The 15,281-nt window shown below is 54.7% G+C and overlaps 2 protein-coding genes across 2 annotated transcripts; both read right to left on the bottom strand.

The window, feature by feature from the left end:
- Positions 1 to 309: 309 nt before the first annotated feature.
- Positions 310 to 2,287, bottom strand: LOC131814930 (Golgi-associated RAB2 interactor protein 4-like). Its single transcript, XM_059146407.1, is given in 2 exon segments — positions 310 to 522; positions 525 to 2,287. Coding segments are annotated over 2 exon segments (1,554 nt in total). The 5' UTR covers positions 1,914 to 2,287; the 3' UTR covers positions 310 to 357.
- Positions 2,288 to 12,388: 10,101 nt separating this feature from the next.
- On the bottom strand, positions 12,389 to 14,384 carry LOC131814931 (Golgi-associated RAB2 interactor protein 4-like). The gene is given in 2 exon segments (XM_059146408.1): positions 12,389 to 12,614; positions 12,617 to 14,384. Coding segments are annotated over 2 exon segments (1,557 nt in total). The 5' UTR covers positions 14,009 to 14,384; the 3' UTR covers positions 12,389 to 12,449.
- Between the last annotated feature and the right edge of the window lie 897 nt (positions 14,385 to 15,281).

Below are 15,281 nucleotides of genomic sequence, written 5' to 3'. Positions count from 1 at the left end.
TCTTTGTCCCTGTTCTTTGTCTATGGACCTTCAGGGGTTAGGAACATTCATTAAACTAGAGAAATGGGGGAGGTGGAGCTTTCTGGGCCATAGTATACTTTCAACTGTGGCCCGGAGAAACAAGCCAGACAGGCCTTGAGGCAGGATGCTTTGGCTCTGAGCATGGGTGTGAGGTGGGGGCGGTCCTCGACTGGACCCTTGGGTCTTAGGTGGCAGCCCCCCTGTGAGGTCACCACTGGGCTGCAGGACCTAGAAATTCAAACACAATGCAGCATGCCATTTTTTAAAATAAAATTTTAATTTTATTTTTGTTTAATGTCTCCTGGGAGAGGTCCCCCAGCGGCCCAATATCTGGGCCTAGGAAGTTCCATCCCCCCATGACCTCAGATGTCCGGCTCCCTGCGCTCTCCAAGCCCTGGCTGCTCGCCGCCGCCTGGGCGATGGCCTCCACACCACACCGCTCGTGTCCGCAGTCTTCTCCCCCATGGGCACGTCTCTGCGGTGTGGGGAGGCCGCGCGCCTCAGGCAGTGAGGCTGACTCTCAGGTTCCTCAGGAACCTGCGGATCCTGCCCAGCATCTTGGTGCCTGAGCCCGAGCTGCCGCCGGAGACGCTCCGCCCCGACTTGTGGGAGGTCCCGGAGTCCTTGGCGCTGGGGGCGTGGCTGATGCCTTCGTCGGGGGCGCGCCTGCCGCGCGCCGGGCTGCTGCGGCCCTTGTCCTCCTTGTGCTCCCGCGCGGCTCTGTGGCTGCCTAAGGAGCGGCTGGAGTCCGCCGGGGCGATCTTGTGCCCCCGGGCCTTGCGGCGGCTGTCGGCGGCCCTGCGGTGGCGGGAAGTGCGGGGGGCTCGCTCCTCCTCCCGGCGCTTGCGGGGCGGCCTTCCCGCCGGCTCCCCACTGCCCGCCGAGCTCGGCGCGTCCCAGAGGAGCTGGCCTTCCGACGCGTCCCGAGCGGCTTCTCCCGCAGGCTTGCCGGCAGCTCCGGGCCCGGCGAACGCCAGGCATCTGCCGGCCTCCCCCGCTGCGAACTCTGCTGCTGTCCCTGCCGCCGCCACTGCCGCGGCTGCCGCGGCCTCCCCGGCGGCCGCCGCCTCGGACGTGGCCCCTGCTGCCGACTCCCTGGAGAGCCCCGGGCAGTTGGGGGCAGCGAAGGTGGGCAGGCTGTTGGTTTTTGGGGGGGCCTGGATGGTCTGTTCCCCGCCAGCAAAAGCTGCAGAGGTGGCCCCGGCCACCTCAGAGCCCTCGGGGAGGCTCCGGACACTGACCTGGTCCTGATCGATTATTTGGACATCTGCGCCTGCTGCGTTCCTGCCGTCGTCGTCCTCCAGCAGAGGCATGTCCAGCATGTCCTCTGCTCGAGCGGCGTCGGTTCTGCTGTGAGTGGGCACCGGCGGCGGCCTCAGTACCTGGATAATGCTCTCCCAGTAGGGGAAGAGGTCTTCCTGTGCATCCAGTGGGGGGCTCAGCCGCAGGTAGCAGGAGCGGCCGGTGGCGAATTTGAGGCGAAGCATTTGTTTTTCCCGGTCGTGAACAGAAAGCCTCACAAACTTCAAGGGAAGGAGCCTGGTGAGCTCCAGGGTGGTGGAAGCCTTGCGGCCTTTTCCCTTGGTGGCGTGGCCCTGGTCGGAGTACTGTTCACAGCCGGTGGCCGGGCGGGCCAGCAGCAGGACATCTGGGAGCGGGAGGCTGGGGCTGGTGGATGCGATGCCCACGGTCATCATTCGGATTCGGTTGTGCACGTCGACGACTTCCCCTCTTTTGGTGACCTGCACAAAGTCGCTTTCGAGCATGGGTGCGTACTTAAACAGGTCATATTCGCCCTTACGCAGTTGTCGCTGGAGTTTCCCCATGGCGGTGTTGAACATGCCCACCCTGGAGACGCTGTGGGCGGTGTGATAAGGCGTCAGAGACTCCATGTTTTTGAGTTGGTAGCACAATCGGGCTGGGCCGGCGAGGGGTGGGCGTTGGTCTGGGGGCCGGTCCCTGGAGCTCCTCCTCCTCCTCGACCTCTGTTGGGTTGGCAGAGCGTGCAGCCCCCCTCCTGCTGCACGCGGCTGGCTCTGTGGCAGGGGTCCCAAATCCACCCCGCGCCCCACAGGCCACAGGCCACAGGCCACAGGCCCCCGCTTTGTCTCAGAACCTCCCAGAGACAGGGGTCAGGGTGGGGGGGATCTGAGGGTGACCGAGGGGACGCTGGTGGGTGCTGGGATTTCAATCTAAAAAAAACGAGAAGAGCTTGCAGTTTGTAGTGTGAAGTACAAACTGAAGTCTTGGTGAGAGACTAAGCACTCTCTCAGCCTGCACCCCTGAGCGGCCCTATTTATACTCTGCTGCCCTCTGTGACCTGTCACGCTGTCTCATACCCCTTAGTGACACCCCCTCAGGGCAGGGCCATCATCCTCCCCCCAAATGTCCCATTGCCCCCACAGAGGACAGGCCCACCCTGCCAGGGACCCAGGCAGGTATCCAAATAAAAATGTCTTCAAATGGAACAATTTTGTGTGGGGAATTTTTTTTTTCCCCCTCCTCCAAATTCGGAAGATTTAGCAACTGGACAAAATCCATAGGAATTACTATAAGATGATGGGTTGGCAGAGTGTGCAGCCCCCCTCCTGCGGCTCTCGGCTGGCTCTGTGGCAGGGGTCCCACATGGATGGAGGAGGCACCATCCATCTCTATGCCCTTGCAGGGTATATGGCATATGCTTGAGCCATTTGAGCTCTTGGTTTCGTTTTATCCAAGAACCCAGAATTGGCAGTCTTGACCCTTAACCTGTTCCTTCATAAGATTGCAGTAGACATGGCTGCTAGCAGCCATTAAGAGCCATTAATGATGACATTAAAAACGGCCTCCCTGTGGGGCGCATGGCTGGCTCAGTGGGTTAAAGCCTCTGCCTTCAGCTCAGGTCATGATTCCCAGAGTCCTGGGACCAGCCCCACATCGGGCTCTCTGCTCCAAAGGAAGCCTGCTTTCCCCTATCTCTCTGCCTGTCTCTCTGCCTACCTGTGATCTCTGTCTGACAAATAAATAAAATCATTAAAAAACAAAACAAAACAAAACAAAACAAAAAAGGCCTCCCCTAGGCACCAGGCCGTGTTCTCCGCATACGACCATGAGAATCCCATCAGGTTTGGTACGGTTCCCACTGCCCCGTTTTATGAAGAGAGTGAGGGGACATCATCAGCCTAACTTCACAGAACTAATGGTCGTAGAGGCCATGTTCACGGGCAGGTCTAGCGGATCCTAAAGCCTTGTTGGGAACCACCATAGTACTTCGCTCCACAAAGCTTGGGCCAGCCACAGGTTTTAAACCAGACTGATTGAAGACCTTTCTGCGGCACTGTCGGAAGTTGCATGACTCCCTGCGTGTGTATGTGTTCTGGAGAGAACCTAAGACGCCACTTCAGACAGCGGCTGGGCAGAATGTTACAGGGGGGCATCTTGGTTCCTCCCCTCGCTTATGCTTCCACAAGCAGCCCATCTGTGGAAACCTGGTTATTGTCTCCTAAGACCCCCACCCCCACCCAGGTTTTCGTCCCTTCTCCTCCAGTGAAATGAAGTGGGGGTCGCGGGGGGAGTGCTGAGATGTCATCTGCGATTCCAAGAGCTTGCCAAGCAGCCTCCCTGGGCAACAGGAGTGCTTTGGAAGCAGCAACACCTGTGGGGAGCAAGTACCCTTGACCTTCCTGCCTTACTGCCCCTCCCACACAGCTAGCCGCAGAGTATGTGATTTCCAAACTGTTGCTTGAAAGTTCCACAAGGATTTTCTGCTCCCAAGTCTCGTATCTCCCGGTTTGAGGTTTTGCCCGAAATCCGACATCTGGGATTCATTCCTTGAAAACCAAGGTCTTTCTGTTAAAACGCACACACGTGTTCATCCGCAGGTGAAAGGACAAATGAAAGGTGGTCTAGCCATACAGTGGGATGTTCTTCAGCTGTAAAAAGAAAATGAGGTACTGCTACGTGCTACAACAGGGATGAATCCTGAAAATAGGATGCTAAGTACGGGAAGCCAGAGGCAAAACGGCCACATACTGTGTGATTTCATTGAGACGAAATGTTCCAGAAGAGGCAACTCCATAGCTACATTAGAGCCTGACTGGAGGGAGGGGAGTGTAGGGAGCGACTGCTTAATGAACAGGACCGGGATTTCCTTTGTGGGGATGACAATTCTGGAACTAGATAGTGGGGTGGTCTCACAGCATTGTGAACGTACTGAGTTTCACTCTCTCTTCAACGGGTACGATGGTAAACTTGATGTTGTAGTTTCTCTCTCTCTTCCACAATGCACATATCCATTCCTGCTTGGAACCCTTTAGAAAGGTCAGTGGCGTGACTCAGCTTTCCATTTCCTCATCTATAAAATGGGGTAAGAGCTGCCGTGAGGATTCAACGAGATAATGCACGTGAAGTGTTGAGCGTATCGTGGAGCTCCATAAATCCTAGCTGTTGTAATCATTCGTCCTCCGCTGGCCCTTCAAGCGTCGGTGCAGCTTCCTTCCTGAGAGCAGTTTTTGAGAAGACAAACTGAGACGCTTCTGGGGTTAGAGCTACTATGAGAACACAGAAGGATGCTCAATGGGCAAAACTGGCTTCTTCTGAGTCCCGGCTTCAGGCAGATCCGTGAACACACAGAGAAACTGAGCACAACCAGAGTAGGGGATGCAGCGAGAGGAAAGGCTTAATATGGGTTTGGGTTTCAAGGGTTTGTTCCAAGCCCATGGGGAGAAAGTGGGATAAAGATGGAAAATAGCATTTTAGCTCTTGGCAGAAAGTGCAAGTTTTAATTCCAGAGTCCCCTGGGGCCAGAATCCTTTAGAACGCTCGATTCGGAAAGAGGTGTCAGGCCAGATGTCAGGGAGAGGCAAGGGGACAAGGGTGAGGTCAGGAGAGAGGCTGGACTCTTCCAGGCCCTGCAGTGTGACGTCACCACCCCAGCAGGAGGCGGCCGCATGGAAGGACACTGGCTAAGCCCGTGTCTGATTCTGGCGGAGGCCCCATCCAAATAATTCTCCCGGATCCTCCCAACCTTCCCTCTCCGTCGAATGTGAAACAAGATGAACCAAACAACTTGATGGTAAATACATAGTCATCTTTTTTTAGTCAAGGATCAAAACACAAACGTGGCCGCAGAAAATTAAACTGCTTTTAGTGCACTTGGTAAAAGGAGCTTTCAGTTCCAATAACCATATCCAGTGTTATTTTTTGGATCAATTTTTTTGGCCATGGCCACCACCCACTTCCTTCCCCTCCAATTCATTGTCGGTGGCAGCTGAGAAAAACGGTCTTGAGTTTTCGTAACAGCTGATTGATGGGTGGCACCTACACCTACAACCAGAGGGTAAATGTGAGAAATTCCACACACCACCACCCCCCCCCCGACCCCTTAGAGAAACTAGATTATCTCCTGAAAGTGGGGGTAAACAGGTGCTATCACCAAGTGGATCTTTAGAGATTGGGCAGTGTCCCTGATGTGCAAGCAAAGCAGCAAAATCAGGACACTGGTGTCGCAGGGGTTAGCTTGAACCGTGCAGGAGTTCAGAGGAGCAAGCTCCCATTCATGTGCACAGGAGTCTGAACCTGGAATGAAGCTACTCTCTCTCCGAAGAGAGATGTTAGCGGCAGAGCACCCCATTTCTATTTCTAGCCTGGTACGGATACCTTTGTGTGCAGGCAAAGAGCAAGGGCGCCTTGGTTGAACTGGTTGCCACTTGCTGGTCAAGTTTAGAGGGTTCTTGGATTTCAACATCAGAAAGGAGCCCTTGTGTCTGGGTCCAGTCAGTCGGTTGGAGGGGGTCTGGTTGCCCTAAGCCTGAGTTGGTCCATCCACAAGACCCCCTGTCCATCTCTGAAGGCTGGGTCCCGGGCCAGGGCTGGGACGGACCTCTCTGATTTTGCCCCTTGGCCAAGAGGCCGAAATGTCCTCGTGAAGTTGAGGGAGTGGACCAGAAACAGAAACAAATGGCTTTAGTTCCAGGAAGTCAGAAATGGAAGGAAAAGTTGTAGATCTGCTTTGAGACCCACTGTGGACTAGGCTTTTGCTGTGCTGGCCAGAACTCTGCAGCTGACCTTGGGAAAGCCCTTCTCCTCTCTAGGCCTCAACTTCCTCATATGTAAAGTACATCTGGGATTAGTCAAGATCCTTCTGGGTCTGACATGCTGTGTGGTTCTAGCTGTCCCAGTACTGTCTCTCTTTGCCGGGGGTCAATGAGCCTGAAGGCATGTGGCGAGGGATAGGGAGAAGGGGCCCGAGAGTCGTCCGGTGCGGGTTCTTGTGAGTTTAATTCACTGAAAGGGGGAGGACAAGAAAGGGGTAAGAAAATAAAGTAAAACGAAGGAAGAACCTAAGAGGGGAGTTGAGGAGGGGGAAGGTAGGAAACCTGGAGGTGGCACAATGACCTCAGGGCTCCTCAGGTACATCCTGGCCTGGCGGACATTGTTAGAAGGGGAGGTGAGGGAGTGGCAAGTCTTGTTTTCCAAAGAAGGCCACAATACCATCGCCGCCCCCACGTGCTTCTGCAATGTGGTCTTGTCATTGCCCTGTGAAGAAGGAAAAGTTCATTTTCTCTCCCCTAAAACCGGGGTTGTCCTTCTGACTCACTTGTAGCCAGTAGAATGTGGCAGCAGTTCCGTTGGGTGCCTTCAGAGGCTCAGGGAGAAGCAGCTTCCACTTGGCTATCTTGAGATATTTGCTCTGAGGGAAGCCAATCTGACTACCCGTGAGCACCATGAGGAAGGCCGCGTGTAGGCATTCCTGTGGAGAACCCCACCTTATCGCCATCTCCCTCAAGGCACCAGACTCGTGAGTGAAGATTGGACTCGCCAGCCCTGACTGCTGGTTCACTTCACTTGCTACCATGAGGAGCAGAAGAAACCGCTCCCAGTGGAGCCCTGCCCAAATTCTTGATGTAGAGCAATCTACGAGATATCATTTTTTAGGTCACAAAGTTTTGGGGGGGGGGCGTTTGTTATAAAGCAAAAGGATGGCAGGAGAGGCTTCTAAAAATACAAGCTTCCTTAAAACGGGAAACCCTTAAACATGTATGAACAAGACTTTTAAGAGCTCAGAGATGTGTGAGATTTCAAAACAATTGGGAGGCCAACTTCTCACGTTGCCTGTCCAGGACATTACCACAAAGTTACCATTTTCTATAGGTCACCGCACTATGTTTTTTTTTTTAAAAAGTGTGTTTTTATGGGACAAAAGGGACAAAAGGCACCCATCCCGGCAGATCGGTTAGAAGGAAAGAGGTGAGAAGCAGCACATGTTGGCGAGGATGGGAAACAGCAGAGCGCCCACGCATTCCTGGTGGGAGCGCAAAGTAATGGGACAGTCACTGTGGAATTAGCATCTGGGACTGAACATATGTGTGTATTCAGTTCCGTTTCTATATGTCTGACAGAAATGTATGTATAGTTTTACCCAAAGTTCTGCATATAAATGTTCATAGCAGCACTATTCTTATTAGCCCCAAAGTGGAAGTAACTCGAACACCCACCAAAGGCTGAAGGAATCAGTAAGTAGTCGAATATGAAATATATCTGTAATGAAATATAGCTGTGAGAAGGAATAGTTGCCACAAAAATCATGGACAAACCTCATGACTCTGCTGTTGAGGGAGAGAACCCGGAGTCAAAGAATACATACAACGTGATTCCATTTACCTAAAGTGGAAAAAGAAGCAAAATGAGTCTCCGATGTCAGAGGTTAGGGTAATGGTTCCCCCGGGTGGTAGAGAACCTGGGAGGGGCTTCTCGTATGATGTTCTATCTCCAGCTCAAATGTGAACAACAGGAGGAAGGGCATGCTCTCGAAGCAAAGGATAGTTCTTGAAATAACTCATTTAACTTTCTAAAAGGTTTTATGAAAAACTTTAATTAATTTTTAAAATTAAATGAAATGTAATAGACAGGAGGCTTTTAATTTCTCCTTCTTTAATCTCCTGTAAATTGCGTATGGCAAGGTGCTGGGGCCGTGACTATGTCCGTGGGAGAAAGAAACCGGGCCGACGTGGTCAGCAGCCACAGAAACTGGGGGAAAGAGGCCAGCCCTCCAAGGAAGGTGCTTCTCCGAGGCTCCTCGAGGCCAACTGTATTGTGCGCACGCAAGGGCATTTCTAGAAAGATCTTTCCCAAGCTTGTGCAGGTCACGGCACATGCAGGAAACGGCAACATTGGAATGGCGTACTGGCGTATCACATGGGGCTCCCGGCAGCCAAAGCCAACTGGCTGGGTCCTCCGGGTGCCCCCAAGCTGAGTGGTATCATTTCCTCAGCACACCTGTGGGAAAACACCCACTCACAGAGTGTGGGAAAACATGAACTTCCGTAACACATTGTAAGTTCTCTTGCTCTTCTGCTCCAGGAAATTCCAGCTCTATGTGCCCTTCATTTCTGGATTACAGGTCCCATTTGCAGTAACGAAGATCACGGGGCCCAGGGGTTTATGTAGCATTCCTGGTCTCTGCTTTATGCCGCGGTCTCATTTCCCCTTCCAGCCTCATTTCCCAACACACCCTCACCCCCTTCCCGCTACCCTCCCCCACCCTATCCCCTAAACACACGATATCCTGGGCGCGCTGTTCTTGTCTGTCATCTAGAAACATCGCCCAAGACCCCCAAGCTCCCAGGTCCTCCTCTTTCTCCATCATCTCTCTGCTCAGACCTTCCCTTCTCTACGATGCCTCTTTCTATACGCTACCCAAGGCCACCGCCGCACTTTGATTTGCGTTCCTGGTAGGTGTGTGTATACATGAATTATCTTGCCCATAGTAGGAGCTCTCAACAACTGTTTCTCGAATGACTTCTAGGCTGCAGAGAGACCGTGACACTAATTCCACCCTACCCCTGTTCTGGATGGTCACTCATTATCCCCTTGAGTCGGAACCCCCACGTTCCTAGGGTACCCGTCTTGTGGCCACTCCACACTCTGCCATTGCCCTGCCCTGGGAGCCATGCAGCCTGGTTGAGAGACATTACGCACCCATCCCCTCAACTCTGGGATTGACATTAGGCTAATGGTGATGTGACAAAGGGAGGGGGGGACTGCCCCTTAGCCTCAGTGCTGGCTCCCACCATTCAAGCAATAGCCCGTAGTACCGGGATGTGGCCACAAGGGGCTCTACTGGGCGACTCTTACCTGTACAGTGGAGGAGGGTTTGTGGGAATCCATCTTGCCCAGATGCACAAGGAACAGCTCAAGGAGCTGTCGCCTCCTGTCCAGTTCCCTTTGGCTGCCTTATCCTGATGCTTTACCCCCTTAGCCACCTAGAAGCTCTTTTGTATCTTAAGACATTCCTCCTTGCGGGGAAGGGCACTTCCCCTTTGGTCTGTTCTCCCTCCTCTAGAGGAGTGCTGAACCTATGCCATGAGCTCCCTGTCCCGCCAGGCAGGCTGTGGGATGGAAAATTGTCCTGTGCCATCTTTTCAACACCTCCTGACTCTGCCCCCTTCTGTTTCCCCAACGCCACCCAGGATTAGGTTTCTTCATCTCTGGCCAGGATTAATACAATCCTGGCTTCCTGGAGGATCGCTGGTCTCCAGACAGCCCCCTGGCCGCCAGCTGTGCACCCTGGCTTTCAACGGCTCCCCAAGGCCCAGACATTCACACAGCACCCCAGGTGCCCGAAGATCCAGCAGCCTGATTCTCCAGCCTCACGTCCCACTTCTCCCCTTGGGCTCCAACCAGCAGTACTGAAATGCCTGTAATTGCTCAACACAAGTGATATTTCGAGGTTTTGTACTTTGCCCACATTCTTTTCTGTGACCTGCGCCTCCCCATGCTGTGCCCTAGCTCCCCATACTTCCTCCGCCTGGCAGAGCCCTAGTCGCCCTTAAAGCTGCTGATTCCTCTGTGAACCCTTCCTCGACCTCAGACTCCTTCCCATGCCCAGGAACCCCTCCTCGGAATGGATCCTGTGCCCTGAATGCACGTCTCTCCTTGTATCTGCCACTTAGAGTTGGGATGACTCCTCAAGCCTGTCCTGTTTTCCCCATCGACGCCACAGCTCCCCGCGGGAGGCCGAGCTAGCACTCAGTGGGTGATACGTGGGAGGTGTTGCCTCACCCCTCTCTGAACCATCGCCTCCACCTTGAGCAAGTCCTTTCAATGCTCTGACCTCCCCTTTGCTGATCTGCCAAACGGAGACCTGGGACAATCAGATGAACTTTAAATCATTAATGAGCTCTAAGGGGCTCAGTGCTGTTCAACAGCCAAGTGCTATGCAGATGTCTTTATTCCACACTCGCATTTACCTGCACTTGCCTGTGTGGAAATCAGAGGGTCAAAGGAATGGGAAGTGCTCTTTTTGTAACTTCGCTGCCTTGAGTCCAGGGAAAAGCTGCTTACGAGTCAACTATTAATTCTCTCTCCCCATAGCAACGAGTCTTCTCTGAAGCTCTGGGTTAATGATTCTTCTTCTTCTTCTTCTTCTTTTGTTTTCTCCTAAAGATTTTATTTATTTATTTGACAGAGGGAGAGAGGTCACAAGTAGGCAGAGAGGCAGGCGGAGAGAGAGGAGGAAGCAGGCTCCCTGCCTAGCAGAGAGCCCGATGCGGGTCTCGATCCCAGGACCCTGGGATCATGACGTGAGTTGAAGGCAGAGGCTTTAACCCACTGAGCCACCCAGGCACCCCTGGGTTAATGATTCTGAGGTTGTTTTCCTCGCGGGGCCAAACCGTATCTAATCTTTGGCATGTTGTATTCTTTAAGAATAACTGGACTCGCTCCAATAATTCTCCATTCTGGGGTTGTGAACCTTGCTCGGCCCGAGGAAACGGTGACTGTGTGGGGGTCCCTGGCTCCGTTCCTTCCTCCTCCGTGCCCCCACCCCATGGCCACGGCCACCTTCCCTTCACAAAGAGGAGAGACTCCTCTCCTCCCCCACTGAAGGGCCAAGCACGGATGCTGGGACCTAACAGATTATCTCCCTCACGTGAAGTTTAAGGATTTGTTTTCTGAACTCTGAAGGGGAGACTTGGTAAGGGCAAACCCCTTTAAATTGTTTCTCCGTGCCCAAGGTTAGTTAGTGGCGGTGGGAGAAACGGATTGTAGGGAGATTCCCGACTGGTCCCTGGAACCCCAGGCTGTTTATGGCTGCAGTGCAGGTCACACAGAGGCTGGGGATGGAAGTCTGGGCGCCAGACACCGCTCACGGGTGGTCTGGGCACTCTTGAGAGAAGACCAGCTGACGGCCGGGAACTCACCGAAATTCAAAAGCCAGCTCGCAGAGGCCCACTACCAAGAGTCCCCCAGCTCGATCCCTCCCTCCCCTCAATCTAGCACATTTGGTGCAGAGTTTGGGAACACAGTGGTGGAAATGCTTTGCATAAAGGAGTGGGTCACTGTTCTGCAAAGGCTCCACTGTGCCGTAGGAACAAGTTCACTTTTCAGTGCTCCTATGTGTAAAACAGAGATTACATGTACCGTCGGTAATTTATGCCAAGAACCCAGAACCCAATTTAAAGAGACCAGACCTTCCAGACAGAAGACAAACACTTTTGTGCGTACATAAGAGTGAAAACGTAAGGGAAGGTGTTGGTATGTCTGGAGCAGAAATTTCATCATAACCGCCCCGGCATTTCGCGGACCATTCAGACGGCAGAGATCTGATGGCCCAACAGAACATTTCCAACAGCACTGAAAGCCCGGTCTTCGCCTCATGATCTTGTCTTGCCTTTTCACACTGTCCTGAATTTTGCGTGTACTGTTCCCTTGTGTTTTGTCCCACGTGTACTTTTAAAATGTTTTACCACATGTACTTTCGATTTTTGTTCTGGAACTATTCTGCAGGTGGAATAGGGGACAGCCACAGAATCGGTGTTTATGCTAGGCCGGGGTATGCAGCTGTACACTATCTCTGTCACATCCCACTCTATTGTCAGTGGTGCTGATAGTAATTTGGGCTGCTTGCAGTGTTTTGCTACTTTTTGCTATAAACGTTCTCAGTGCCTTAGCAAGTTCTTTCCTTGGTATATACCCTGGGTATAGACAGGTTCTCAGTCTAGCTGAGAATATTGCCAGCACAGGCTGCTGCTCCCCTCTGCTGGCAGATGCTGGCAGATCCCCAAAGATGAGGAGCCCCCCCCCCCCCATTCTTTCTTTGTCCCTGTTCTTTGTCTATGGACCTTCAGGGGTTAGGAACATTCATTAAACTAGAGAAATGGGGGAGGTGGAGCTTTCTGGGCCATAGTATACTTTCAACTGTGGCCCGGAGAAACAAGCCAGACAGGCCTTGAGGCAGGATGCTTTGGCTCTGAGCATGGGTGTGAGGTGGGGGCGGTCCTCGACTGGACCCTTGGGTCTTAGGTGGCAGCCCCCCTGTGAGGTCACCACTGGGCTGCAGGACCTAGAAATTCAAACACAATGCAGCATGCCATTTTTTAAAATTTTTTTTATTTTATTTTTGTTTAATGTCTCCTGGGAGAGGTCCCCCAGCGGCCCAATATCTGGGCCTAGGAAGTTCCATCCCCCCATGACCTCAGATGTCCGGCTCCCTGCGCTCTCCAAGCCCTGGCTGCTCGCCGCCGCCTGGGCGATGGCCTCCACACCACACCGCTCGTGTCCGCAGTCTTCTCCCCCATGGGCACGTCTCTGCGGTGTGGGGAGGCCGCGCGCCTCAGGCAGTGAGGCTGACTCTCAGGTTCCTCAGGAACCTGCGGATCCTGCCCAGCATCTTGGTGCCTGAGCCCGAGCTGCCGCCGGAGAGGCTCCGCCCCGACTTGTGGGAGGTCCCGGAGTCCTTGGCGCTGGGGGCGTGGCTGATGCCTTCGTCGGGGGCGCGCCTGCCGCGCGCCGGGCTGCTGCGGCCCTTGTCCTCCTTGTGCTCCCGCGCGGCTCTGTGGCTGCCTAAGGAGCGGCTGGAGTCCGCCGGGGCGATCTTGTGCCCCCGGGCCTTGCGGCGGCTGTCGGCGGCCCTGCGGTGGCGGGAAGTGCGGGGGGCTCGCTCCTCCTCCCGGCGCTTGCGGGGCGGCCTTCCCGCCGGCTCCCCACTGCCCGCCGAGCTCGGCGCGTCCCAGAGGAGCTGGCCTTCCGACGCGTCCCGAGCGGCTTCTCCCGCAGGCTTGCCGGCAGCTCCGGGCCCGGCGAACGCCAGGCATCTGCCGGCCTCCCCCGCTGCGAACTCTGCTGCTGTCCCTGCCGCCGCCACTGCCGCGGCTGCCGCGGCCTCCCCGGCGGCCGCCGCCTCGGACGTGGCCCCTGCTGCCGACTCCCTGGAGAGCCCCGGGGGGGTAGCGGGGGCAGCGAAGGTGGGCAGGCTGTTGGTTTTTGGGGGGTCCTGGATGGTCTGTTCCCCGCCAGCAAAAGCTGCAGAGGTGGCCCCGGCCACCTCAGAGCCCTCGGGGAGGCTCCGGACACTGACCTGGTCCTGATCGATTATTTGGACATCTGCGCCTGCTGCGTTCCTGCCGTCGTCGTCCTCCAGCAGAGGCATGTCCAGCATGTCCTCTGCTCGAGCGGCGTCGGTTCTGCTGTGAGTGGGCACCGGCGGCGGCCTCAGTACCTGGATAATGCTCTCCCAGTAGGGGAAGAGGTCTTCCTGTGCATCCAGTGGGGGGCTCAGCCGCAGGTAGCAGGAGCGGCCGGTGGCGAATTTGAGGCGAAGCATTTGTTTTTCCCGGTCGTGAACAGAAAGCCTCACAAACTTCAAGGGAAGGAGCCTGGTGAGCTCCAGGGTGGTGGAAGCCTTGCGGCCTTTTCCCTTGGTGGCGTGGCCCTGGTCGGAGTACTGTTCACAGCCGGTGGCCGGGCGGGCCAGCAGCAGGACATCTGGGAGCGGGAGGCTGGGGCTGGTGGATGCGATGCCCACGGTCATCATTCGGATTCGGTTGTGCACGTCGACGACTTCCCCTCTTTTGGTGACCTGCACAAAGTCGCTTTCGAGCATGGGTGCGTATTTAAACAGGTCATATTCGCCCTTACGCAGTTGTCGCTGGAGTTTCCCCATGGCGGTGTTGAACATGCCCACCCTGGAGGCGCTGTGGGCGGTGTGATAAGGCGTCAGAGACTCCATGTTTTTGAGTTGGTAGCACAATCGGGCTGGGCCGGCGAGGGGTGGGCGTTGGTCTGGGGGCCGGTCCCTGGAGCTCCTCCTCCTCCTCGACCTCTGTTGGGTTGGCAGAGCGTGCAGCCCCCCTCCTGCTGCACGCGGCTGGCTCTGTGGCAGGGGTCCCAAATCCACCCCGCGCCCCACAGGCCACAGGCCACAGGCCACAGGCCCCCGCTTTGTCTCAGAACCTCCCAGAGACAGGGGTCAGGGTGGGGGGGATCTGAGGGTGACCGAGGGGACGCTGGTGGGTGCTGGGATTTCAATCTAAAAAAAACGAGAAGAGCTTGCAGTTTGTAGTGTGAAGTACAAACTGAAGTCTTGGTGAGAGACTAAGCACTCTCTCAGCCTGCACCCCTGAGCGGCCCTATTTATACTCTGCTGCCCTCTGTGACCTGTCACGCTGTCTCATACCCCTTAGTGACACCCCCTCAGGGCAGGGCCATCATCCTCCCCCCAAATGTCCCATTGCCCCCACAGAGGACAGGCCCACCCTGCCAGGGACCCAGGCAGGTATCCAAATAAAAATGTCTTCAAATGGAACAATTTTGTGTGGGGAATTTTTTTTTTCCCCTCCTCCAAATTCGGAAGATTTAGCAACTGGACAAAATCCATAGGAATTACTATAAGATGATGGGTTGGCAGAGTGTGCAGCCCCCCTCCTGCGGCTCTCGGCTGGCTCTGTGGCAGGGGTCCCACATGGATGGAGGAGGCACCATCCATCTCTATGCCCTTGCAGGGTATATGGCATATGCTTGAGGGCCATTTGAGCTCTTGGTTTCGTTTTATCCAAGAACCCAGAATTGGCAGTCTTGACCCTTAACCTGTTCCTTCATAAGATTGCAGTAGACATGGCTGCTAGCAGCCATTAAGAGCCATTAATGATGACATTAAAAACGGCCTCCCTGTGGGGCGCATGGCTGGCTCAGTGGGTTAAAGCCTCTGCCTTCAGCTCAGGTCATGATTCCCAGAGTCCTGGGACCAGCCCCACATCGGGCTCTCTGCTCCAAAGGAAGCCTGCTTTCCCCTATCTCTCTGCCTGTCTCTCTGCCTACCTGTGATCTCTGTCTGACAAATAAATAAAATCATTAAAAAACAAAACAAAACAAAACAAAACAAAAAAGGCCTCCCCTAGGCACCAGGCCGTGTTCTCCGCATACGACCATGAGAATCCCATCAGGTTTGGTACGGTTCCCACTGCCCCGTTTTATGAAGAGAGTGAGGGGACATCATCAGCCTA

The sequence above is a fragment of the Mustela lutreola genome, chromosome 14 (assembly GCF_030435805.1).
Source record: "Mustela lutreola isolate mMusLut2 chromosome 14, mMusLut2.pri, whole genome shotgun sequence".
NCBI lineage: Eukaryota > Metazoa > Chordata > Mammalia > Carnivora > Mustelidae > Mustela > Mustela lutreola.
Note: the sequence above shows the minus strand (reverse complement) of the source record. Positions and strands in the feature narration are given on the sequence as shown.